Consider the following 25,942-nt stretch of genomic DNA (forward strand, 5'->3'; position numbering starts at 1 on the left):
ATGTGGGCCTCTTGGGTGCAGGTGTCAGTGACTGTCTGGGAACTTGCCCTGTAGAGATGGTCAGGTAGTGGGAGGGCCACAGCAAAGTGAGGCCACAGTGGGACTTGCACATCTTCTCTGTCTGGGACACTCTACCCTCCTAGTCCTCCTGGTTATAGGAAAGCCCCTTCCACCATGGGGTCTGGCCCCTCCTTTGGGCTCCCACATCCCAGATGCTTCCCTCATCTTGGCACTGCCCACTCTGGGCTGCCATTGTCTGGGGATGGGTTTGTCTCCCTGCTGGGACTCTGAGCCCTGAGAGGTCAGGCCTGGGGCTGTCTCAGCCGAAGGGCTGTCCCAGTACTGCCTGTAACTGGCAACGCCCAGGAGAAATATTCTGATTTAGTTAGTTTTAGAACAATCCCCTGTGATTTTGACAACAGTCAGGCTCAAGGTCTATTGCCTGGTCCTGTGCTCAGAGTCCTACAAACATTAGCTAATTCAATCTTCATATCCCTAGGAGGCAGGTATGTGATTTATTCCCCACTTTACAGATGAGGAAACTGAGGCCCAGAGAAGTTCAGTCATTTGGCCAAGGCCACACAGCCAAGGCAAGGCAGAGGGAGGGCTTGAACCCTGGTGGAGGTCCACACTCTCATCTACCATGTAGACGTTTCCTTAAATCAACTCATTTAATTTTCCTTAACTTGTCCAAGATGGTATCTGTAAAAGCTGGGGATGGATGGGTAACGCTTTCCTAATACTCATTAAAGCAAACATATATCCATTAAAAAAAAAACCCATTTTCCTCCTGTACCACCCAAAGCACCTCAAGCACCCCATTTTGGGAAATGCTGTTCCACACTAGAGCCTGGTTGCCTAGGAGAAAACTTCGGGAAGCAGCTTAATGAGTAGATAAGAATGATTTGCAATTAGCATCAATTGTCTGTATGCAAATTAAAGCTCCCAACCGCAGGGCCCTCTTTTGTAGTGGGTTCCTCTCCCATTTTATTTCCTTCATTTCTGGGTTCAGCAAATCCTTCTCTCAGACACAGGGTAATTTCATATCCACCCCCTGGCTTCAGCCACAGTCTACTCCCCAGTGCTGCTGCCTTTCTAACACAGATTTCAAAACCCTGCAGTTAGCCAGATTTACTAACATGGCCCTATGCCCAGCACAGGGCCTAGGAGGGTCGAGATCTGGGACCCCCAGGGCACCCAGGACTCTGCTGGCGCAGAGCCCTTCTCAGTGGGCGCACTTTGACATTTGTCTCAGTGATGGCCTGATTGTCGTCTGCCTCCCTCAACTGATATGGGTGAGAAGGGGTGTGGGACTCCTGCATTTGCTCATCTTTCCCCAGCTTCCAGCCCAGTGGTCTGTGCCATAACAGATCCCTAAGAAATATCTGTAAGTGAGATGAATGGATAGATAAATGGATGAAGGAGCTGGTCAAAAGTCTGAGAGTCTGAATGATTGAGAACTACCTGCCTGGCAGTGCGGGCTAAGCCGGAGGCTAAGCTCAGTGGGATTCATGCCCTCACCACCTTCACCCTTCTGGGCTGCTGACTCAGGGAGGTCCAGGACCAGGGCTGGGGGTGGAGGGGCACCCACAACACAGGCACTCTCAAACACAGCAGTTCCCAAATCTGTCAGGGAACCACTGCTAAGTCATGAGATCATTTAAGGAGGTATGGAGACGTATTCACATTCTCAACAGATGAGGCCCCATCAGAGCGCTTCACACAGTCAGGCTAAGTACTATTTGGAGGCACTTTTGCTTCGCTTTTAAACACAGCTATTTCTGCATAGACACAGATGAAAGTCCACTGTAGGCTGTGGTCAAAGTCTGGGGCCACTGCCTGGGTGCATGAGTCCTGGCAAAGGCATCAGGAAGCCAAAGGGGAGGAGGACCCCCCCGCCCCCATAGGGGTCCTGGGCCAGCCCCTGCTCAGGTGTGGTCAGGGAAGGGGAGGAAGGCTGTGCACAGGGGACTGCAGCACAGTAATTCCTGCCTGGGGCCACAGACCTCAAGGGGGCACGTGTACCAGAACCTCAAGAACCCTGTGAGTGCAGAACCATTTTTCTACCTCTATGCATTCTTCTGGGTGACGGTTCTTGGCTTTTGTCAGATGCTCAAGTATATGTAGTCTAGGCCCCAGACTGATGGCTCACTGATGCCAGTTCTTTCTCGCTTACTCCCCTGCCTGCCTCTCCACCAGTGCTTCTTAAAGTGTGGTCCCCGGACCAGCATCATCATCACCATCTACCAGGAACTTTATAAAATGTATATTCTTTAAAAAATGCGTATGACTTCCTTCAGCCTGTTTGCTCAAGGGGCTCTGGGAAAGCTTTTGGTTTCTTCAGAGAAAGGGAGCTTCAAGAAGAAGCAATCTTCCTTGGTTCTCTGACTGGACGGGGTGCCCCAGGGGCACCACAGCCATCTCAGAGGAGGAAGCTACAGGCCTTCCCAGAGCTGCTGTACTAGCTGAGCTCTGCCCTCTGTGGAGTTCACATCAGGAGACTATTAAACCTCTATTTGTTTAAGCCACTTGAAGGTCAGTTTTCCTGTTAATTCCAGCCAAAGGCACTCCTAACAGTTACCCCCAGAAAGCATAAAACCACTAGTCTCAGCAGAGAGAGCAGGAAAGAGAGACAGAGGGTCAGAGTAAACCAGAGACAGATGAAAGCCAGGCAGGGGTTTCTTTCCCTTTACCCCGGATACCTGCGGCCGGATGATGTGGGCAGTATTGTGTGGGGGGGGGGGGGGATATGTCTACGAGCCTCTTAACTTTGTAAGCAAGCTAGTGTGTAAGCACACCCGTCCAAGAGCCTGTGTGTAGGGAGGGGAACCGCACTGTTGGGGCTGTAGGGGAAGCAGAAGGCAGTCAGGACTCCCTGAAGGACTGGGGTAAGGAGTGGGGTCTTACCTGGGCTGCCTGGGTGGGTCGCGGCTACCCCCCGCCAGGCCCGTAGGGGTGCTGGAGCCTGAGGAGTACAACTTCGGGCGGTAGCCCTTGGCTTGGCCAGCAACCGCCGGGGCTGGTGAGACCTCCCGCCGTCTGTCTGTGTGGTGGGATCGCCCGGCGGTCTCACGTCCGCCCCCACAGAGGCCCATGCTTCCCGGGGGCTTGTGCGGCTTTGTCTGCCGGGGCACCTTGGCCAGGGACATGCAGCTGGGGCTGGAGGTGTACAGGGTAGTGTCAATGCCGCTGTCGCTGGAGCCACCCTTGGAGAGGGGGTCTTGCTCTGGCTCCAGGGGGTCCAGGGGGTCCAACCAGCGGTCGTCACTGTGGCTGCTGGATGCATTGCTGGAGAGGGTGTTGCTGCTGGAGTGACTGGAGTAGGGAGGCTCCCCCTGAAAGGCGAGAGACGTGTGTCATCTTCAACTCCACAGTTGGTGCAGACCTCCCCTCCCTGCGTCCTCCCCATACCTAAGCTCTGGCTCCCTCACTGATTGGCCACAGTACCTTGGATGAGCGGGATAGCTCTCCTGTGCCTCAGTTTCCACATCTGTAAAACTGGATGGTTGATAACTCACAGGGATATGGGCAAGGTGCTGCCCACGGCGCAGGCTTGACACATACAAAGCTGCGCTCCTGGCCTTCCCTCCCAGATCCGCCACTTCCCCCTCAATAAAGGCACCTACCTCCATCCCTTCAGCTGCCCCACATGAGAACGTTGGAGTCACCCTGGACCCTGCTTCTGCTCTCACACCCACATCCAGCCCAACAGCAAATCCTGTGGACTGCATCTTCAAGAGATCCAGGACCTGCCACTTGTCCTCCACGGCCCCACCCCGGGGCTGCCTGCCAGACCTCCCCCTGCATCATGGCAGCAGCCTCCTCCCTGGTCCTGCTGCCCCCAGTGTGCTCCCCGCAGGCAGCTAGAGGGAGGCTGTGAGCACCTGCACCATTTCATGTCCCTTCCCTGCTTAGACCCTTAGTATGGCTCCATTTCAGTCACAGGAAAAGCCAGAGTCCTCCCGGAGGCCAGGGGTGGTTGGGCCCACGTTCTCGCCTCTGACCTCATCTGTCCCTCACCTTGATCGATCTGCTCCAGCCAAATGGGCCTCCTCACTGTTCCCCGCACCTGTCAGGAATCCCCCCACCTCAGGGCCTTGGCACTGAGGCCTTGGTTACTCCTTCTGCCTGGAATGCTCTGCCCGAAGGAGTTTTCACGATTGCCCCTTACTTCACTCAGGCCTTCAGTCACCTCCCCAGAGGCCTTCACTGACCACCTCACCCTAACACAGCAGCGCCCATACTGTCTTCTCTCTGAACTGTGCTTTGTTTTTATTTCACAGCAAAGACCAGTTCCTGGTGTTATAGAACCTGTGTGTTCATCTGCTTCCTGCTTCTTGCCCACTGGGATGTCGGCTTTGTAAGCACAGAGGCTCATCTGTCCCCTCCACCACTGGGGTCCCAGGGGCCGGACACATTGTAAGGGCCCCTCAAACTCCTGTTGAGTGAAGGGATGCAGGCAGCCTGCTGAATGCTCAAAACAACCTACAACCTACTTTTCCCAGGCACACAGGGCTATGTTTCCCAGCTTCCCTTGCACTGTGATATGGCCACGTGGAGTTTTAATATTGATGGCCGGTGCAATGTAAGTGGAGATGATTCATGTCATTTCCAGGCTTGGGCCAGAGAGACTTCCCACATGATCCTCTCTTCCTCCCTCCCACCCCAACCTGCTGGAAAGAGGCAGGGACCCAGCAGAGGTCTGAGACCTGGGTTCCAGAATCATGAAACCCAGGAAAGAGGCTCACTGAAGACCACATTCAATTGTTGTATGAGGGAAACAGACTTCTACTGAGCGAGGTCACTGAGATTTGGGGACTGTCTCTTATAGCAGTTAACTTATTCCCACAGGTGACCCAGTGTGATGGCAATAGCAGGAGGGCCTTTGGGAGGTGATTAGATTATGGAAGTGGAACCCTCATGAAGAGGATTATAAAATCTCTATTTACATATTTATCTCTATATTTACATATTCCTCATGAGTGGGGTTATTAAAACCATGTATAGTATATACATTTATTCCCTTATACAGGAGACCCCAGGGAGCTCCCTCATCCCTTCCACCACATGAAGTAAGGAGGCCATCTATGAAGCAGGAAGTGGGTCTTCACCAGAGTCCTGATCTTGGACTTTCCGGCTTCCAGAAGTGTGAGAAATAAATTTGTCTTAAGTCACCCAGTCTTATTTTTGTTACACCAGCCTGAGCTGGTGAAGACGCCGAGCCAACCGTGACCAGTGTAATAATTGGGAAACTGCAGCACAAGGAAGTGCAGGGATTTTCTCATGATGACCTGGTCAGTGAGGGCTGGAGCCCGGCTGTGCATCTGGCTGGTTCTAGACCAAGCAGTTGGCCCCTCTGCTAGAGCAGAGGACGGCAAAGGTAGAGGATGTGCTCACATGTGGTGTTCAGAGGCCCACACCCAGGTGAAACTGCCCAGCACATAGCAGTCAGGGAGGTGAAGCAGCTGGCTCCGGCAGCCCTGGCTCCCCAGGGTTAGACAGGTGGGGCCCAGACTCACTTTGGAATGCCTGTTGGGGGAATCTTTGCCTGCTGCGTCCTGCCTGGAGGCGTGCTTGCTCCCACTGCTTCCAGCCATGGCTGAGAGCCGGGCCTGGGCGGGCACATGCCACAAAGGCTCTGCAGGAAGACAGGAGACACATCAGTAGTTAGAGGTGACTCAGGCTCTGGCCTGAGTCCACCTGAGGAATCTGGCACCCAAAATGGTCCCATCCCTCTGTTAGCTTGTCTGCTCAGGTCACACAGGACCACAACCTCATCAACTTATGTCTTGGGGTATAACCTGGGGTATAACAATATGACATGTTTACTAAGCACTTAGTATGTGTCAGACACTATTCTAGTGCTTTACATGGGTTAATTCATTGAAGCTGTAGGGACCATCCTCCATTGTCACTCCCAGAGAGGCCTGGACACATTTTCATCCTTACTGGCCTGTTCATTTCCTTTTCCCATTTTCCCATAGGATTGATGTCTTTTATCTTATTGCTGAGTGGGGTTCTTTATATATACAAGGTAGTAATCCTTTGCTGGTTAAACGTTCATAACTCATTTTGTTAAACAAAAATGGAATCACACTAAGCACTGTCCTACAATGTGACTTTTCACTTCATGTTACACTTACCTTTCATTTTATATCCTCCCAATACATCTTCACAAAATTGAATATAAAGTCATTTTTTAAAGATTTATTTATTATTCATGAGAGACACAGACTGAGAGAGAGGCAGAGACACAGGCAGAGGGAGAAGCAGGCTCCTCTCAGGGAGCCCGATGTGGGACTTGATCCTGGATCCGGGATCATGACCTGAGCTGAATGAAGGCAGGTGCCCAACCACTGAGCCACTCAGGCGTCCCATAAAGTCATGTTTTTAACAGCTGTATAGCATCCGGTCATGTGAACAGATGTCACTTTTAAACCAGTTTCCTACGGATGGACATTTAGATTATTCTCAAGTCTTCCTTACCACACTGTTTGGGTGGCTTTCCCTCTACATGTAGCCTTGACCAAGTGTGGGATTGTGTTGGGACAGGACTCCGCAACTGGAGTTTGTGGTCCCAGGTAAAATAGGTTTAAAATTGTGATGGCTGGTGTGGGGTGTGAATGAGTCTAAATTTCCAGGTAGTCAATATGCCTGAACTCAGCAACTGATCTTAAACACACACAAAAAACCCCAAAGTACAACTGTAGTGGAGGGCTAGTTAGTATCTATATATCTATCAAACACAAATGCACTAACAGGAGACAGAGGACCAGAACCCTGGTGGTCTAACCCCAGGGCTCCCACACTTTTGATCACTGCTGTATTAAAAATAATTATAATAAAGATGACTATAATGCACTTAACCTGTGTTAGGTTTTACTAGAACATTACCTTGCTGAATCTTCCTAGTAATAGGTTAAGGGGGATATTACACCACTTCCAAAAGATGAAGAATATCAAGACTCAGAGAGGTTAAGTACCTGGTCCGAGGTCCCAGAGAAAGGCCCTCAGACTTGTGCTGTCCACTCTTGTACCTTCTCCATGTTTCCCCAACAAGGACAATGCTGGCAATGATGGAGAGTATGTGCTTGTGGAACAAGAATCATCATTCTCTTAATGATGGGCTGGGGCCTGTGCTGAGGGCTGGGCAAGGGTGATCTCACTGGACCCCAAAACCGTGCAGGAAGGAGAGACACTTAGGATATCCACCGCAGAAGCGGGATCTGAAGCCAGGACAGATGAGGTCACAGGGCTGACTGTGAACTTCCCACAGGGCCTGTTTGAGCCTGAACTCATGGCCACACGCCGCTGCTGCCAGTGCACCAGGGACCCAGGTTCCTGCTGGGGAAGGTTCCTGCTCTGGGTATGCTGAACATGGCTCCCAGGGCCACCACAGAGAACAGCCTGGTTGGCACAGTCAAGGGAGTCACTGTCCCTGTGGTGGCAGGGAGGCTGCCCACTTTACCTACCTCCTCTGCCTCTGGAGATGGTTTTCCTCTGTGGAACATCCTGCAGGCCCAGGAGGTACTAATTTCCTGGGAGGTGGCCAGATCATGCCGGAGACCAAGCCTGCAGCAGCCACATCCAGCCTCAACTACCACCTATCACACTGGTGACTCCCATTTTTCCATCTCTGGCTCAGACCTCTCCTGACTTCAGCCTTGTACATACGGTTGCCTCACAACACCTCCAGTGGGGGGGGCTCCTGGGCATCTCCTGCCAAAGCCAACTCCTTATCTTTTTCCCAAATCTGCATCACTCACTGTCTTTCTTGTTCAGTCCATGTGGCTCCATGGTATCACTCTTGGCTCCTCTTGCTCTCATATCCACATAGAGGATTAGGAAATCCTGTCAACTTTACCTTCAAATGACCTGCCCATTTAGAACTTGCCTATTACGGTTCTGGAGTCCCAGGATCGAGTCCCGCGTCGGGCTCCAGGCATGGAGCCTGCTTCTCCCTCTGTCTGTGTCTCTGCCTCTCTCTCTACGTCTATCATGAATAAATAAATAAAATCTTAAAAAAAAAAAAAAAAAAAGAACTTGCCTATCTCCCTCACCCCCATCCCCACCCTGCAAGGATCTATGGTCAGAAGGACCATATGAACACCAGAGTCAGGTCCCATCCCTCCTTTGGTCAGAAGGACCGAGCTCCTGTCCCGCTCCGAGTGAAGGACAGAGTCCTCCTCACATGCTCTGGCCTCATCACCTCCCTGACCTCATCTCCACCACCCTTTCGGCCACACGGCCTCCCTACTGTTCCTCCTGCACCTGCTGCTACCTCTTTGACCTATTCTCTTTCCCCAGAATGTTTTCCTCCTCGCTGACTCCCTTGCGTTTTTCTAACTTTGCCTGAAATGTGATTTGCTCCGAGATTCCCCCAAACCCTGTCCATCTCTCTCAGCACTGTGTTATAGTTTCCACTGGATACTCAGCATTAATGGTGATCATTTGCCATTGTGTGCCCATCTGTCGGCTCCAAGAAGGCAGGGAACATGCCTGTCTGGCTCACACCGTGTGTCCCTGGTGCCCAGTCTGGTGTTTACCATTAGCGACATGTCTAATGAGTGGAGGAATGAAGGACCAGATTCCTCTCCTCCCGGGCTGCCTCAGGGTCCTCAGCTCCACCCTTAGCAGGTCCTGATACTGAGCTCAATACTGGTTCTTTGGGTCAGTCCCTGTTGACTTCCTGGCTCTCCTGCTGGAATTATCTCCCTTGTCATGCTGGGCATGCGACAGATATGAACTCGGCTGTGAGAGATGTGCTAAACTGTGGCCAGGCACAGACTTGGAGCAGCTGGTGACTCATGGGCCACCTTCCCAATCTTGGTGCCCTAAAGCTTGAGAAATGCTCACACCCAATAGGTGAGGAGCTGGATGCTGTGTATGGACAGTGGGGGCTAAGGGGTGCTAGCACCCAACAGGTTTTGGTTCAATCTCAATTGTGCCTCTCACCAGCAGGCACCTCGCACAAGTGACAACCTTCCTGGGCCTCACCTTCCTCATTTCTTTCTTTCTTTAATTTTTTTTTTTTTTTAAATTCATGAGAGACACAGAGAGAGAGGCAAGGACAGGCAGAGCTCCTTGTGGGGAGCCCGATGTGGAATTTGATCCCAGGACCCCAGGATCACCACCTGAGCCGAAGGCAGATGCTCAACCACTGAGCCACCCAGGCATCCCTCATCTTCCTCATTCCTAAAATGGGGCAGTAAAAAGTGCCCACTACGGCATGTTCCTGAGATGATTGAATAAGAGGGCATGAGAAATACCTAGTACAGCGCCGGGCATATAAGCTCGCAGAACCATACTGCTGTTCTGTGATTGCTATCATCTGATCAGGGCTGGGCCAATCTCCACGTCTGTCAGGGGGCCTGATTCTCCCACCCTGAACTACCTTATCGCTGGGTCTTGAGCACATTCTAGGCTTCATGATGATTTCTAAACACAGACTGCCCTGATTTCTGTGTGTAGGGCACAGGGGGTGTTAAGTCAACTTGTAATAAAGTCCCAAAGAAGTAAAGGAGGAACCAAGTTCTAGGAGACAGAAGAAAGAAGGGAAGGACAATGTGAGTTTCTGCGACACCTTATTTGGGTGAACACTGGAAAAGTCCCCCCAGCCCCGGTTTTACACTTTGGTGTTGTAAGATCGCCAAGCAACACTTCTCTTTTTCTGATCGGGGTAGGGGAAAAAAGATGCAGATCTGCCTGTGTTGCAGCAAAGAGCACAGAACTCCAGGCAGAGGCAGGCAGGATCAGGTGTGCTGAGGAGGGAAGCAAGCCATGTGTGCAGGCCCCAGAGGCAGCAGAAGGGAGGGCAAGGTCGGGAAGGTGACCCGTCTGCCCGAAGTTCAACCATTTTCCCTGGTTTAAGGGAATTGTGGGGTTGGGGTGCCAAGGAACTCCCAGGGACAGGCAACCTCCTCCTTGCCCCAATGTGCCACAGGGAGCTGGTGATGTGCTGATGTGGTCATGCTCTGGAGCTGCCAGGAAGATTCTTGAACATTCTAAGAGGACAGCTCCACATCTCCCCCCTCCAATGTCAATGCTCTTTGACATTTCATTTATTTTCTTTTTTTTGAACCCACCCATTTATCCGGTAATTCTCGGACTTCAAAGGGGCTCCGAGTTTGTTATGTGAAATTGTATGTCAAACGTTCATCTAAGTGTGGATTAATCATCTTCCACAGGAGAATAGACAGATAAGAAGATGCTCAGTCTTGCCAGGCACATTAAAATCACAAGGTGATGCCACTACGTCCTCACCAGGACAGCCGAAGTGCAAAGGTTGGTGAGGACATGAAGAACTAGACTGCTCCTCTGTCCCTAGTGGGAGCAGGAAATAATTTGTCGCCCTGGGAAAAAGTGTGGCAGCTTCTTATAGGGTTAAACCTGCAACCCAGCAATTCCACCACCAAGCATACGCCCTAGAGAAATGTGAACATGTGCTCATCACAGACAAGTACAAGAATATTCCCAACAGCATGTGGCTAAACAGTCCCAATCTGGAAACAACCCAAATGTCCATCCACACCAGAACAGAGTAATAAACTGTGGGTCATTCATACAATGGAATACTACCCAGAAATCACACCGCTGCATACAACCATGTGGCTGACGCTCAAGAACACGACACTGGGTGACAGAAGCCAGACGTGCACACAGATGCATCTAACCAGCAGGGGTCTGTGTTTCATACACATGGAATTCAAAACGAGGCAGGAAGGAGTGTTTTGGATGTGAAGAGCAGGGCAGGGGTGGCCCGCGGGGGGTGCTGACTGGGAGGGGCCTGGGGGGCTTTCAGAGGCTGGCCACGCTCAGCCTCGGACCCTGAGTGTGGGGTGTGCGCGTGTTCACTTTGCATGTTCTCATGCTGGACACTCATGATCTGGGCTCTGGTCTCAGCATGTGCTGTACATCTCTAACATTGGGAAAAGAGCACAGGAGGGTTTATGCAATGAAAAGCTCCAGAACGCAGTTGGTTCTGCTCCCTGACAGCACCACTTATAGTTCGTTTTCAGCTCTTTCCCTGGGAGGTCGCCACCCCCGCACCACACATCTGGACGCTGGCGCCTGCATGAATGCCATCTGCCAATGCCCTGGCGGGATGGAGATAGGATCAGGCTCACCGGTCCCTGCTGCTCTCTGGGGTGACCTCCCTAATCTTACGTGGGGCTCCAACAGCTTTCTTTTGTGTTCTAATCATCACTGGCAGGAGGAGGGGTAACACCTGGCACATTCTAAGAGGTCCTGCTGGGCAAGGCAGGCGGGCACAGCTGGCCTGGGGAGGCCATACCTGGCTTCTGACGCTCCATGGTGCTCTCCTGGCTGGTCAAGCCGCCCGAGGAGGAGTCGCCGCTGGACATCCCATCGTGGCTGAAGTGAGGATCGAAGGACAGCAGTGGGTGTGAGGCGGCTGCATACCTGCAGGGGAGTGAGAGGAGGGCAAGCACAGGGTGAAGTGCGGGTGTGTCAAAAACCACCCAAGCCCGAGACTTGCTCACTGGTGGGTTTTAAATGCACTGGAGGCTCTGCATGGAGGGGAGGCGAGATGAGTAATCCTGGAAACGTGCTATTAGCTGAGGGTCAGGAATGAGTCTCGCCTGGGAAGCATGCCAGGGAGTGCAGGGCAATGCAGGGTCCTTCAAGGAAGGAGGGGTGGAAGCCACTTGGGTGGAGGCCCTACTGGTAGGTTCCTCGGGGTCCTGTTTCTTGGCTGGGAGATGGGATAAGCTGTTGTGAGCAGCCCCGCCTCCCAGGCCTGTCTTGGGCTGAAGCATCTGTAGCTACAGGAGGCCCAGAGCTGACTGACTGATGTCCTGTGCGCCCAATGCTTAGCCAGAGGCTAACACACACACACACACACACACACACACACACACACACACACACACAGCTGTGACAGCTGGCCAATAGGCCCGAACTCGGGGCCTGTCCCTCTGCAGGAGAGAAGCCACCTCCTCAGGCTTCAGAATGAGGCAGTGCAGGGCTCGAACCCCAGGGTCATCCCTCACTAGCTGTGTGGCTTTGGGCAAGTGCTCACTCGTCTGGGCTGCAGTTTCTCTATATGAAAAAAATGGGATAATGCCATTTGCTACTTCACAGGGTTGCAGGGTAGATGAAAGACCTAAGTCATCCCCTAGACAGAGATTCTCCTGGAGGCTGGCTCTGACCCGCAGGGAGGGCTGAGATCCAGGGGGGGCACAAGGCAGAAGGTTCTTCCTCTGGCCTCACATCCCAGCTGCATTGGTTCTATACCCCAGAATGAATCCTAAGGGTACCTCTAACATCCATCCTATCAGATCAGAGCCAGTCATGACTAAAGCCTTTCTCCCTGCCTGGGGTTGGTTCGGGAAGGCACATGAGGACACGATCTTGGTTGATGTGAGAGGATGGGAGAGTTATAAGGATTCTCAGAAAATACTTCCGGCCCTCCACCTGACAAGCACGCAGCAGGATGGCACTTCCTGGCCCCTTGAGATTGGCGGGGTGGGGTCTGGGCCTGGCCTTGTCAATGAGCTGTGAAGGAAGTAACTTGGGGCCGTTGGCTGCTCTGGCAGCGTGGGTCCCCAGGGGGGCCCTACCAACCAGCAGTGGAACTGCAGTGTGGGGGCGAGATACACCTCTGCTGCTTTAAACACCTGACATTTTCAGGTGTTTGTGACTGGCATGAGGGAAGTGTGCTGGGGAGGGCTTCCCAGTTCCTAAGAGAGATGACGAGGAAGGATGGCTTCTCTTCTTCGTCTAGGTAGGACTGGATCCAGAGAGAACACCACGAGATGCTGCGCCCGCCGCCCCCCCCCCCCCCACCTGTTTGAGGATGAGGCCAACCCTGAGGGTAGAGGACAAAAGGTGGATGTTGTCAAAATGCTGGATTAACCCTCCCAGGAACCTGACCTACTTCTAAGACTCCTCTTCTGTGAGATAACAAATTCCTACAATGCCTGAGCCAGTCAAATTTCAGTTACTTGCAGCCAGAAGCACTCCAGTGACACAAGGCCCCATAGTTCAGGAGAGTTATTTCATCTCCACTAATAAAGCGGATTTTGTGGTTCCCCATTTGGTTCCTTTCGTCTATATTTGCAGCTCTGGACGTCTCCAGGGTCATCCTGCCAGCCTAAAGCCAGGGCTGTTTCTGCAAAGATCAACTCTAAACCCCTCAGCAGCAGAGGGGTGCTCCTTAGGAGCGCTGACTTCCTGAAAACTCATCTCTATCCAGCTGCCAAGAAAATACGTATTATCCCCACCCTCCCAAACCCTGACCTCTAATGCCTCCAAGGAAGGAAGACAGAGCCCAATCAAGAAAAAGTATAGCAGTATCCAATACTGACTTATCAGGCAGCCAAATGCCTGGTATAATGTGGCTCCATCATAGTGGGAAATTGGAAGTGTGGATGCGTTTATCCCATTTTCTCAAAATGCCTGCATCAAATCTCGAATCCTGAAGGAAACGTCAGTGGTGGCTGGGGTCAGCCAGAGGGAATTGGAAGGTATGAGTGGAGGCTCCTCCAGGATCTATCGTCTGCGTCTGCCTTGGTAACAGAATCCTGGTTGTATCTGGCGCTGCAACGTAACTGGTTAACAGACTGCGCTTCCAGGCCCTCTTGCAGTTCTGGCTCATGATGAAAGTGTCACATGTGACTTCCAGGAAATCTCTGGAAGTGTGCTGTGGGTGTCTCTGCCTCATCAGGTCCTTAAGGCCAAAGCTCCAGCAGCCACCTTAAGACCAGTAGGCAACCAGCCAAGGATGGCAGAGCATAGGTGAGGAGGGGCCTGGGTCTCTGACCACGTTGGGGAAGAAAAGAAAGAAAGTGTCTTGTCTGAGTCATTGTTTTTTCTATTCTGCAGCTAAACCTAATCCTAACTGACAGACGGCCTGTAGCTGCAAGTGTTTCACCATGCTTCGCCGCTCAGCTACTGTCCTCCACGAAGACAACCTGTGTTTTGTGCAATCGCCTAATTCGCTAATGAACCTTGTTAATCCTGATGTGTAAACTGACTGGCCTATGCTGCTCATTCTTTGGGGTTCAGTTATGTCCCCATTGGGGGCCACTTCGATCTCTGCCAAGTGCTGGTCAAGAGGACAGGAAATCTGGATGCGCCAGTATCTTACCAGGCACGGCTCCGGGGAAAAATCTCTGGAAGAAGAGATCAGAGCTATCCGCAAACCCATTTGAGAAATGTTTAAGTCTTCTATTTTTTTCTTGGAAGATGACATCACTTTAAAGATAAACGACTGGGCTTGGGTGAAAGACTCACTTGCTACAGTTTTTGGGCATTTTCAGGCAGAAGCTGCTGTGCCTAGAGCCGGGGCCATGAGGGGAGGGCGTGCGGGTCAGCAGGGTCGAGCTAATGGGACGGGGCTTGGAGCTTCCTCCACGGCCACAGAGGAAAGTACAGAGACAGATGTGAACGTGGGCACGAGCCTCTCCGGAGGGGAGGGCTCCAGCCTGCTGTGCCAGTCTCCTACATCGACTGATGCAACAAGGCATGGGGAGGGCGTGGACAGTGTCACCATTACTGGCTGCCACACCGACCACCAGGACCATCTTTGTTGGTTAAGCACAGGTTCCCCTGTAGGGGCCATCCCTCAGCCACTGTGACTTGAGTAACTCCTCATAGTTTAAGACAGCCATGCGGGGCAGCCCTGGTGGCTCAGTGGTTTAGTGTTGCCTTCAGCCCAGGGTATGATCCTAGAGACCCGGATTGAGTCCCACGTCAGGCTCCCCGCGTGGAGCCTGCTTCTCCTTCTGCTTGTGTCTCTGCTTCTCTCTCTCTCTCTCCCTGTCTCTCATGAATAAATAAATAAAATCTTAAAAAAAAAAAAAGAAAAAAAGACAGCCATGCGGGTCCACTGTGACCTGCCAGGGGCAGGTTCAAGGGAAGGCAAATGACCCAGCTCCTTTTCTCTTAAAAACAAAGAGAAGCTCTTCCCTCTTTTTCTCTGCAAGGAACTGATTTTGCTTGAGGCCATGACAGCCAGGTCCCTGAGGACTTTCCAGAACAATTAAGTAGCCCTTACAGCTGCCCTACCTGTGGCCTTACTGTGTCATGATAAATCCCCTTCGGTGCCTCATGCCTTCTCGAGTTAGGTGTGCTGTCACTTGCAGTCAAATGCCTCCTCACCAATGTACCACTCTCTATGGAGCCAGCAGAGAAAAAAGGGGGGAAAAAAAAAGCCAGCCAGGGGGTCTTGGCGAGCAAATGTCTAGGGTCCAGGCCAGCCCCACACCGCAGGCTTGCTGAGCCAGGCACACAATTCTGCCCAATGCTCTATCCTGAGTTTGGTGGTTTGCTCACTTTGCAGACGAGAGTGGCAAGCTCCTGAGGACAGGGACAGCATGTGCCGGCCTCTGACCCCCAGCTGCCAGGACAGGTGCTGCAGGGGGCAGGTTCAGTCATCACCATCAAGGAGCACTTAACTAGTGCCAGGCACAGCTCTGAGTGCTCTGGAGGGTTTTCTTCCTTGAAGATTCTCAGTGCTGCTCAGGGACAGACCTTCCATATGTGAACAAATTCGGGATGCAGAGAGGGGAAGTCACTTGCATGAGCTCACATGGCTGATAAAGGGCGGACCATGTACAGAAGGGCCCTCACAATATTAAGAGCTTGATGAATTTGGCAAGTGGCAGGCCTGCTGGAGACAGCAGGGGACAGAGAGGAGTCCTGAGTGGGGGATGTCCTGCCTGGGCTGGAATGTCTGGCTGGGCTCACACAGTTCCAGGACCTCATGGGACAGCTGTGCAGAGGGAGGAGGGGAAAGGGGAAAGGAGCTGAGGCTGAAGGTCACGGGAGCAGCCCTGGCCTGGCCACATGCTGAGGACTGGCTGTGAAAGACATTTCCGAGGTTTTAGGGGATATGCTGTGCTAGCATTGTTTTGCAAAACTTGGAAACCAGATGTAGACAGAGATGATGTGTCACTGTGGGGTGGGGACTCCAGGAGGGATCGTGTACTTTACTCCGATTTGGAGGATAAACTCAGTCCTTTGGCAGGACAGGTCTCTTGGGTCAATGTCTGCTCTCCAGAATCACACGGGCCTGGGTTCCTGTCGCAACTCTGGCCCTTCCTGGAAGAGTGATCCTGACCATGTGAATTCACCTCACTCACTCTATATCCCCTCTGTGAAATGGGATGATTAAGTACCCACCTGTGTAGTCCCTGGCAGCACTCACTGAGATCAGGTATATAGCTCAATGGAACAGACCAGAGAAGTCAGAAGCAGACCTACACAAATGTGCCCAATTAATTCCCCTTTCCAAAGATCTTCTGCTTTAAAGAGCAAAAGGAATGCAATGGAAGAAGGAGGGCCTTTTCCAGAAATGGTGCCGGAGCAAATTGGATGTTGGTAGGCCAAAAAAGTTACGTCAACCTAAGCCTCTCACTTTATGCAAAAATTAACTCAAAATGGATCATGGACTTCAATGTGAAATATAAAACAAAACTTTGAAGGGCACCTGGCGGGCTCAGTCGGTAGAGCATCTGACTCACTCTTGATATCAGGGTTATGAGTTCAAGCCCCACCTTGGGCGTGCAGCCTACTTTGAAAAAATAAATAAAACTTCCAGAAAAAAATGAGAAAATCTTCAGGACCCAGGTCTGGGCAAAGAGTTCTTAGACTTTACACCAAATTGTGAACTATAAGAGGGAAACAATCTAACTCGGACCTCATCAAAATTGAGACTTTTTGTTCTGCTACAGATTCTGTTAAGGGGATGAAAGGATCCCCCTCCTTAACCCCCCCACCCTCCTGCCAAAAGGCGAAAGGACAAATTAAAGACTGGGAGAAAATATTTGCAAATCACACAGCTGACAAAGAGCTCGTGCCTACTGTATATAAAGAACTCTCCAAAGCTGAAAAAAATGTTGACTTCAATTAGAAAATGGGCAAAAGACATGCATGGACACCTCTCTAAAGAGATAAACAGCTGGCAAATAAGCACCCGAAAAGATGTTCACCATCATCAGCCAGTACAGAAATGCAAATTAAAATCACAATGAGATCTTGTTACACACCTATCAGAACAGCTACAATGAAAACCAGTGAGGACACCTAAAGCTGGGGAGGATGTGGAGAAGCCTGATCACTCACACACTGTCGGGCGGAGTGTAAAATGGTACAGGCTCTCTGGAAAACAATTTGGCAGTTCCTTTTAAAACTAAAAATGGACTCACCACACGGTAAGCAATTGTATTTTTCCCCCCTAAGCACTTCTCTACGTGCAAAGCACAACAGCACACCCATTCACTCAAGTAATACTGTCCTCCGTGTGCTGAGCAAGTAGCACTCTTAGAAGCATCGCTCCCTGCCCCCCAGCCTTACTGAGCCATAGTTGACAAATAAAACCGTAATACATTTCAAGTGTACGATGTGATGATTTGATAGATGTACGTACATAGTACGAAATGATAGCCACAATCAAGTTAATGAGCACATCTCTCATCTCACAGAGTTACCTTAATTGGGTGACAATGCTTAAAATTTACTCTTAGCAGATTTCAAATGCACAGTACAGAATTATTATTATTTTTTAAGATTTTATTTATTTATTCATGAGAGGCACAGAGAGAGAAAGGCAGAGACATAGGCAGAGGGAGAAGCAGACTCCATGCAGGGAACCTGATGCGGGACTCGATCCTGGTACTCCACAGGATCATGCCCTGAGCTGAAGGCATATGCTTAACCACTGAGCCACCCAGGTGTCCTCAGAATTCTTAACCATAGGCATCACACCTCTATGTACATTATATCTGCTGAACTTACTCCCCTTATAACCAAAACTTTGTACCCTCTGACCCAAATCTCCCCATTTCCCCCACCCCAGCCAATCACCACTCTACTCCATCTTTTCTAGGAGTTCAATTGTTTTTTTTTTGATTCTCTGTATTAAGTGACACCATCTAGCATTTGTCTTATTCTATCGATTTATTTAACTTAGCATAATAACCTCCAGGTTCATCCACGTTGTTGCAAATGGCAGGACTTCCTTTCTTTATGGCTGAATAATATCCCATTGTGTATATATATCACATCCTCTTTATCCATCCATCAACAGATGCTTAGGTTGTTTCCATATCTCAGTAAGCAATTGTATTCTTGGGCATTTATTCCAGGGAAAGAAAAATGTATTTTCCTACATGTTCCGAGTATGAATGTTGATAATAGCTCAAGCGAGCATGAATGTTTAGAATAGCCCAAGCCCAGAAACCACCCAAATATCCTTTGATAGGCGAATGGTTGGTTATACAAACTGTGCTAGTTCCATACCATGGAATACAGCTCGGCAATAAGGAACTGACTACTGATACGCACAACAGCTTGAATGAACCTTATGGAAATTATGCTGGGTGAAAAAGAATCTCAAAAGGATATACACTATGCGATTCCTTATTATATAACATCTAAGAAATAGCAATAGAGATGCAGAATAGATCAATGGCTGCCAGAGATTAAGGAGGGGGCAGCTATAAAGGGGTAGCAAGAGGGAGCTCTGTGGTGATGGTACAGTTGAGTGTGTAAATTGTGGTGGTGGTTACACAACTGTACGCACGTGACAAAACTGCACAGAGCCACACACACACATACATGTGTGACTGGTGAATTCTGAATAAGCTCTAATGCCTTGCTTTGCTATTTGTATGGGGGAGGTTGGGTGAAGGGTTCATGGAGCTCCCTGTACATTTCTTTGCAACCTCTCATGAACCTGTAATTATTTCAGAAGTAAAAAATAATAATAAAGGGAAGGGACAAAGACTTTAGCAAAAAATGCTCCTGGACTTCTCAGTAACATCATTCTCACCACCTCTGTTCTTGGTCAATCACTTGGTACCAACTGACGTTCCAGCGTCAGCCACTGCTGCTGCCCAGGGGCCCCCACACCCCCGGATCCTCTCCATTCCTCCTGTATTCTACACCATTCTGCTTATTCATGTAAGCTTTTGCTCTGTCTAGAATGACTTTCTCCCTTTTCTCTGCAGCAAACTCCTACTTAATCTCTCAAAGCCCTATTCAAATGTTGCCTCCTCCAGGCAGCCAACCTAGACCTCTGGGGCTGGGCTGCGCTCCCTCTTCCAAGGCCTCAGTCTATGAGAGTGCTCGATGTGGTGTGCATGGCTTCCAGGGCGCTCTATCCACCATAGCCAGCAGACTGTGAGCGAGTACCTCAAATAGTTCTGTGGCCCTGGCACACAGACGGTGCCTGAGACTCTGCCGAATGAAGGCTGAATGGTGGGGGCCAGAAAATGGAAGAGGAAGTGTGTTTTCCCCAATTTTATGGCAGAGCCCGAGAATGAGACAATGGTTTAGGTCAGCGGCTCTCAACGTGTTCCTCGGACCAGTAGCATCACTCTTGCACATTCTATACTCCAGGCCTACCAAATTGGAGCCTCAGGGGCGAGACCCAGGAAATGTTTCAAGGCCTCCTTCTGGGTGATCCCAAGGCATGCTGAAGATTGGGACCCACTGGCTTAGTGGGCTGATCCCTCTTACAGCAGGGGCTCCCCTTTTAACAAACTCACACGCTCACCCTGTCCTTTCATCAAATAGATCCTGAGGACCTACCACATGCCAGCCCCTGTGCTGCATGAGGGTCATACAAAGATGAACTGGGAAGGCCCCGGATCTTGAAGATGCGCTCACACACACACATGTGAGCACACAAATTCTTAACGTGGCTAACAGCACGGGGAGCACTCAAGCCCACAGTCAGGAAATACGCAGGGAACTAAGGGGCAGAGTGGCAGCACCTCATCTAGGGCTGGGGGAGGTTCAGGGAAGACTTCCCAGAGGAGGAGCATCAGCGCTTAAGCTGGCAGGATGGGGGAGTGTGGGGTGAAGAGTGTGAAGAATGTGTAGGCAGAGGGAGAACACGGAGGAGGGCTCTGAAATTCAGAGAGCCTACCTAGGAAAGTGAAAGCGACCAGTGAGGATGATGTGTGGCACTCCACAAGGCTGGAGAGGCGGGCAGGGCCTGGTGACTACAGGGACGTCCCCAAGCTATGTCCTGAGCGCTGTGGGACATGTGGGAGGGTCTGAAGCAGGGGACAGACATGGCCAGATAGAGGTGGCCAGGGTGGGGCTCTGGGGAAAGGAGAAGGGGGTGGGAAGCAGAGCTGCTTAGGAGGCTGAAGGGATGGACTATGGTAGGGGGGTTGGAGGAAGGGAGACATCCAGGATGAAGCCTGCGGCTTTGGCCTGAGCACTGGGTATGGTCAATCTGCCCCTGACGGAGGCAGGCATCCTGGAGGACAAAGGGCACAGGGCACCAGGGCTGAAGGCAGTTGGAGAGCTTGGGTTTATCCTGATGGCACAAGGGAGCCATGGGGGAGCCTGGGATATTCCTCAGGCTGCCAGACTGGAGAAGGGTGCAAGGGGACAGGAAAACTGGGTAATGCTGGTAGCCTGGTCTTAGGGAGCAGAGTTGGAGTGGTTGCTGCCATGCTAGAAGGCAGTCAGTCTTGCTTAAGCCAAGTGATACAGGTGTCAAGAAAACACAGCAGAAATCCTGCCATGAAGAAAGTCAGGAGTGAGTCATGTCCAGGGCAGCTCGACCCTAAATCTCAACAAACAACCCCTCCTCCTAAAGGTGCTCTGATGACCTTCAGGGATCCAGAAACCCTATAAAATGGCAAATCACCTTCTAGGGCCTGTGCATTTCCTGGGGAAGGATTCCCAGCTTTCATCAGATTCCTTAATTTGGAAAGAATGGAGAGATGCTGACCTTTCTGGGGATGGCTTGTATCTCGTGTAGGTGGCCGAGCCGGGGGTGGAGAAGCTCCCAGAAGGCTGTCGGTAGGGAGGGACTTTGTCGGCCCCTGCTGGTGATGCTGTGTAAGGGGTTTCTGGGAAGCTGACAGGCCTGGAACAGAAACCGGAGCGAGGGGTGAGCTGAGGATACCCTTGCCCTCAGAGGGGGAAGACAGATCTCTCCCTCAGGCCCAACCACATCCCATCTGATTCGTCCACCACTCTCCCATCAGGATGGAGGGAGAGCTGCTGAGAGCAAAGGACGGTGTCCAGGAGCGGGGATACCCCTTGGGTCCCCCACCCCCTTCCCCCTTGCAGCTGTGCCTGCCCCTCAGCTTCTGGGGCCTATGGAGGCCTGACAGGGGCCATTGAAGCTAGATGCACCTCTGCAAGCCAGATTCCTTCATTTCCTGGAAATTCTTCTTTATTTTTAAATATATACTATATTCAAAATAATTCATCTGTAAGGCACACACCATCCTAATAAAACAAACTCCCAAAGCTACTACCCAACCCGAGGCCCAGGATGGCTCCACCACGATGCGTCTGCCTGTGGCCTTTCCCCCTTCCCTGCCTCCCCCAGAAGTGAGCACTGCCCTGAATTCTGTGCTTATCGGTCCCTTGATCTTTTAAAAAAATATATAGTTTTAATCATCCATGGTATGGTGGATATCCAGCTTCAGACACGGAGCTCTGCAGCTCTGGGCCCTCACACAAGAGGCTCATAATGAAAATGTGAGGGAAGAGAGGGAGGGAGGAAGGGAGGCACAGGGATGAGGAGTGGAGAAGGGGAGGAAAGAGACCTAGGAGAGGAAGAGGCTGGACAAAAGAGCAAGCAGGGAGCAAAGGGCAAAGCACGGAGGCAGAGCAGAGGGAGGCAGAGCAGAGGGACGGGGGTGGCAGGCCTTATCAGTCCTTACCTCTTGCTGTGCAGGGGTTGGGGCTCCCGGAAGGGGACCATGGGGGTCTGCTTCGGGGGCCGGCTCAGGGACTGGGCGTGGCCGGGGGTGCCGGGGTTGGCCCACTTGGAGGCTGGTAGAGAGTTGTGGGAGGCAGGCCCGCTCCACTGCCAGGGGGCATTGCTGCGGTAGGGGGGCCGGCTCCCGGGAGGCACGCTCTCCGGCTCCGTCTTGGGCTCCGAGGTATTCATGTCATAGGTCTCCAGCCACCCCCTGGGGAGAAAAACAGCATCACTCAGAAGGGCCCTGATGCACCGGCACACATGCCTGCGGCCCGGGGGAGACCGCTGCCTTGTCACCCGGGCCGGGGTGGCGTGGCCAAATCTGAACCACGGGGGCCTGCTGTAAAGGCCGAGCAGGTGCCCTTTAAAGGTCTGCGGTCTGAAACCACAGCTCAGAGAAGTCAGTCAGGATAGGGCCTGACACGGAGGCTCTGACCGCTTGGGCCCTCTCCCTCACCTCCTCTCTGCTCCTCACTCTGTCGTCTTTCTTCCTCTCCCTTCTCCCTGACCCAGGCCTCAAGTGGACCAGTGTCCCCCATGGAATGGCTCAGCCTCCCTCCACCCCCCACCCCCGCAGCGGTACTCGGGGCCAGAAAGGCGGATGCCCTCAGAATCAAAGGATAGTATCCGCCTTGTTCCAAAGAAGCTCAAAGGCAGCTAGAAGAGGAGCAGGTGACCTACTTTGCAGGGTGGTTAAAAAAAAAAAAAAAAAAAAAAAAGCCATGAAATCCAGAACCTTGAAATAGATGCAGCAGGGCCTGTGACTCCCCCCAGACCAGGCTGGCACACACCCCGCAGTGTTCCTGGCTCGGGGCGGGGAGAGCCTCGCGCCAGGCTGGCATTCGCCACCGCCGCTGTGGTGCAGCACGGGAGGGGGCCCTGAGTCCAAAGAAGGGGCCGTGCTCAGGAAACCCACCTCCTAGCAGCTGTGGGAGCTGGGCTTGGAGGCGCCCTCAGCCTAGAAGCCCTCATGCCCTCATCAAGCTGATCCTCTGTGGCTCTCCTGAGTCCTCTGGAGCCCAGGGGAACTCTCAGGACTGGCAAAAGATGTGGTGCGTGGCTGCTGAGTCTTCAAAAGGTGACACCTGGGCCCAACACGCTGTGCCCTTCAGCAACATTAGGGTCAGAGCTCCTTCTGGCGATCTCTCTGGGTTGGGAGGTAGCCGTGCCTCCCCTGTACCATATGAGGAATGACAACAACACAAACATCTAGCAGAATCCATAGGTGTGCCAGGCCTAGGTGGAGCTAGACAAGGGTACCATCAACTTCTACACCCCTTCACCCAGGAACCCGTCTGTGTGCTCTGTGGGGCTGACCCCACTTCCTGGCTCCAGGTATGAGCATGTCACCCAGGCCTGGCCAATAAGAAACTCTTCCTCCCTCTCAACCCCCTGCCCCTAACACAATGATTGGCACAGGACTGTCATGTGCCCTATGTGGGGCCCATCAGAGATGGTATGGCCTCTGGAACTGTTTCTGTGGGAAAGATCTAGTGCACTGGGGCTGCTGTGCTGGGGAACCCTAAGCTGAAACTGTGAAGAAGGGTGGGTCATCTTTGTCCCACGAAATGGGAGATGGCCTGAGAATGACAGCAATGGAGAAAAGGAGACAGGTGACAAAGATTCCTAATGAGGGTGTTTGAGTCCCTAGAACTGGCCACATCTCTATCTTGCTCTGTCTCCTAGTTTGTCAGATAGGAAAACCAGGAAACTCTTTTTTTTTGCTTCACCAAGTTTGAGTTGGTTCTCATGTTGGGAATTAGAATCCCGATCACTACAACCGCAATTTTCAGAAAAGTAATCTGAGGCACAGAGACGGTAAGTAACCTGTCCAAGGTCACACAGCCAGTAAGAGGCAGAAACTGGATTTAAATATTGTCACTTGACTCCAAAGGCCCCAACTTCAACAACCGCACACAAAGGCCCACTGAAGAATGGTTTGGGAGCCAGTAAGCAGGTTTCTAGGGTCCCTGACTTCTCTCCCAGTTACTGACAGTGTGGCCTTTGGTCAGGAGCCCTTGGGTATAATCTCAAGGAGAGAAATATTATCCAGTCATCTTGAAGGCAGCATAAGGTGGTGGAGAGCCAGGGCTTTAGGGCCAGATGGCCAGCTCAGACCCCAGCCTTGCCACGTACGGCCTGTACGGCCTGGGTGAAGGATTTCCTTCCAGAACCTGTTTCCTCACTGTAAGACAGTGGTGGCTGCAGGCATTCTAGAGCACCAGGAGAAAGTCTGGTATGTTCCAACTGCTTAATAAATGGGATTTGGCACTGCTGCCTTCTCCAGCCGATTCTGTGGCCAATCTGCCTGCTGTTCCCACATGCTCAGAGGCTGAGTCCCCCTTCCACCTTCTGAGGTCCAACCACACCCTGCTGGGAGCTCTAGAACAAATTCTTCTCCACTGGTCTGAGAACCAGCAGCACCCACACCACCCTAAGAGCTCCACAGAGGAATGCAGATCCCTGGGTCTTATCTCAGCCCACTGGAATCAGAATCCTCCTTGAGCTGGGGCCCAGGAATCTGCATTTTACAAGCTGCTGGAGAGGATTTCGACAGAAGAAAAAGTTTGAGAAAGTGGGACAGAATGGCATCCCTGTCCCCTGTCCCCATCCTCTGGTTTCACCCACCAGAAGCCACCATAGCTCCTAGTTTCTTGTATGTTCAAAAATATCCTATGCAGTCATTTCTACACAGATATCCTATGCAAATATTATTTAAAACAGCAATAAAAAGGTTCTCCGAGCCTGTGTGAGCATCCAAGGTCGCGATGATCATCTCATCAGGCTGTGGCACATCAGGCTCCCAGCTTCTTGGCCCAGCTCAGCCGTGGCCAGCAGTGCAGGGCTCACTCAAGAACCCCTGCCTTACGGCCTGGGAGTGTGCAGATGATCCACTCTACTATTCAGTGTCCCAAGAGTCTGGGGTCCACTCACACTGTGCAGAGCCTGGCTGGTGGCAGGGAGAATGCCTCTGCCCATCCCCGTGTGGTCTCCCCTCAGGGCTTATTTTGACGTTTGAGCCAAGGGGCCAGGGCTGCAGCAAGAGGCTGGAGACCCCAGAGCTGGGGTGATCAGCTCTGCAAATGAGGTCAGCGGGACATCCCTGCATTTGAAGAACCAACAAAAGCCATACAAGTCCCCACCTACACCTGCCCCTGCAAATGGGGGATCCTATTTCAGTGGCTGCCCTGCCCAGCGGGTAGGATGATGGGCAGGGAACAGGGCTCATCCGTCTGCTCACACCCACCCTGGCCTGGTCTCCCCAAAGTCTCCCCAAAGCTGGGGAAGGGAGCCTGCACACTTTTGCTTCAGTTGGGTCCCTACCTGCAGGCCCAGGAACGTCTTTGTGGCCTTCGGTGTACAGAGAATTGTCCGGCAGGCAGACTGGCTTATCCTGTGCACACGCGTGGGTGTGTACAGGGCAAGGGGGCGTCTGCTGGGGAGCTGCCTGTGGAGTTACTTCGGCTTGACTTGCCTCTGCAGAGCCTGGAGCGGGTGTGGCCTGGGCTGTGGCGCCGTAAGAGGGCTGAGGGAAGGAGATGCCTGGGGCCTGACTGGAGTCCCAGGGGGAGACTGGGGAGGTGGGTGAGGGGTGGCCAAGCCCGTGGCTGCAGGGTTTTGGTGTGCCCAGAACTGCCCCCTACCAAGCTCGAAGCAAACACAACTGGGCATGCCTGCAGCCCTCCTCGGCTTTCTGGGGCGGCACAGGACAGCGCAGTGGGGAGCCTGGGTGGGGGTGCAGCTGCCACTCAGTAGCTGCACATGTCTGCACAGGCGATGGGTCGACTCTGGGCCTCAGTTTTTCATTTGCCAAGTGAGGGTCACACCAGCCTGGTGAGGTCACCTCCTCTCAGCCTTCCCCTTAGCTCACTCAGCTCCAGACCCTCTTTCCGGTCTGGCAACAAGACGAGGGTCTTGTCCTCATGTTTGTGATGGCCACTCCCTCGCTGCAAGGCCCTTCTTCTGGCTCCTTCTCACCTTCGGGCCTTCCCTGATCACCTTGTCCAAAGTTGGGCTATGCTCTTGACTCGTGTCACATCCAGGATCTCACAGCTGGTGTCTCCAGGGTGCCCCCTAAGGCCAAGTGCTGTTCTATGTGCTTTACCAAGCTTTTCTCCAACCTCACAACCATCTTTGGGACAAGGATCTATTACTGTCCTCATCTAACAGATGAAGAAACTGAGGCACAGGGTATGAGGCCACTAGCCCAGGGCCAGTTACTATGAGGAAGGGCTAAGA

General features: G+C 52.1%; 1 protein-coding gene across 7 annotated transcripts in view; it reads right to left on the bottom strand.

Moving 5' to 3' along the window:
* SIPA1L3 (signal induced proliferation associated 1 like 3) overlaps positions 1 to 25,942 on the bottom strand; it is a 235,123-nt gene that overhangs the window by 37,078 nt on the left and 172,103 nt on the right. For 6 of the 7 annotated variants that reach the window (XM_035703483.2, XM_035703468.2, XM_035703479.2 and 3 more), the window contains 6 exons: positions 21,663 to 21,914; positions 20,717 to 20,854; positions 11,294 to 11,421; positions 7,895 to 7,993; positions 5,520 to 5,638; positions 2,908 to 3,335 (listed from right to left, as the gene is read on the bottom strand). In XM_035703483.2, the coding sequence (XP_035559376.2) occupies positions 2,908 to 3,335; positions 5,520 to 5,638; positions 7,895 to 7,993; positions 11,294 to 11,421; positions 20,717 to 20,854; positions 21,663 to 21,914 (1,164 nt within the window). The remainder of the gene's footprint in view (positions 1 to 2,907; positions 3,336 to 5,519; positions 5,639 to 7,894; positions 7,994 to 11,293; positions 11,422 to 20,716; positions 20,855 to 21,662; positions 21,915 to 25,942) is intronic. The other variant, XM_025425141.3, reaches the window with a different exon arrangement.

The sequence above is a fragment of the Canis lupus genome, chromosome 1 (genome assembly GCF_003254725.2).
Source record: "Canis lupus dingo isolate Sandy chromosome 1, ASM325472v2, whole genome shotgun sequence".
Taxonomy (NCBI): domain Eukaryota; kingdom Metazoa; phylum Chordata; class Mammalia; order Carnivora; family Canidae; genus Canis; species Canis lupus.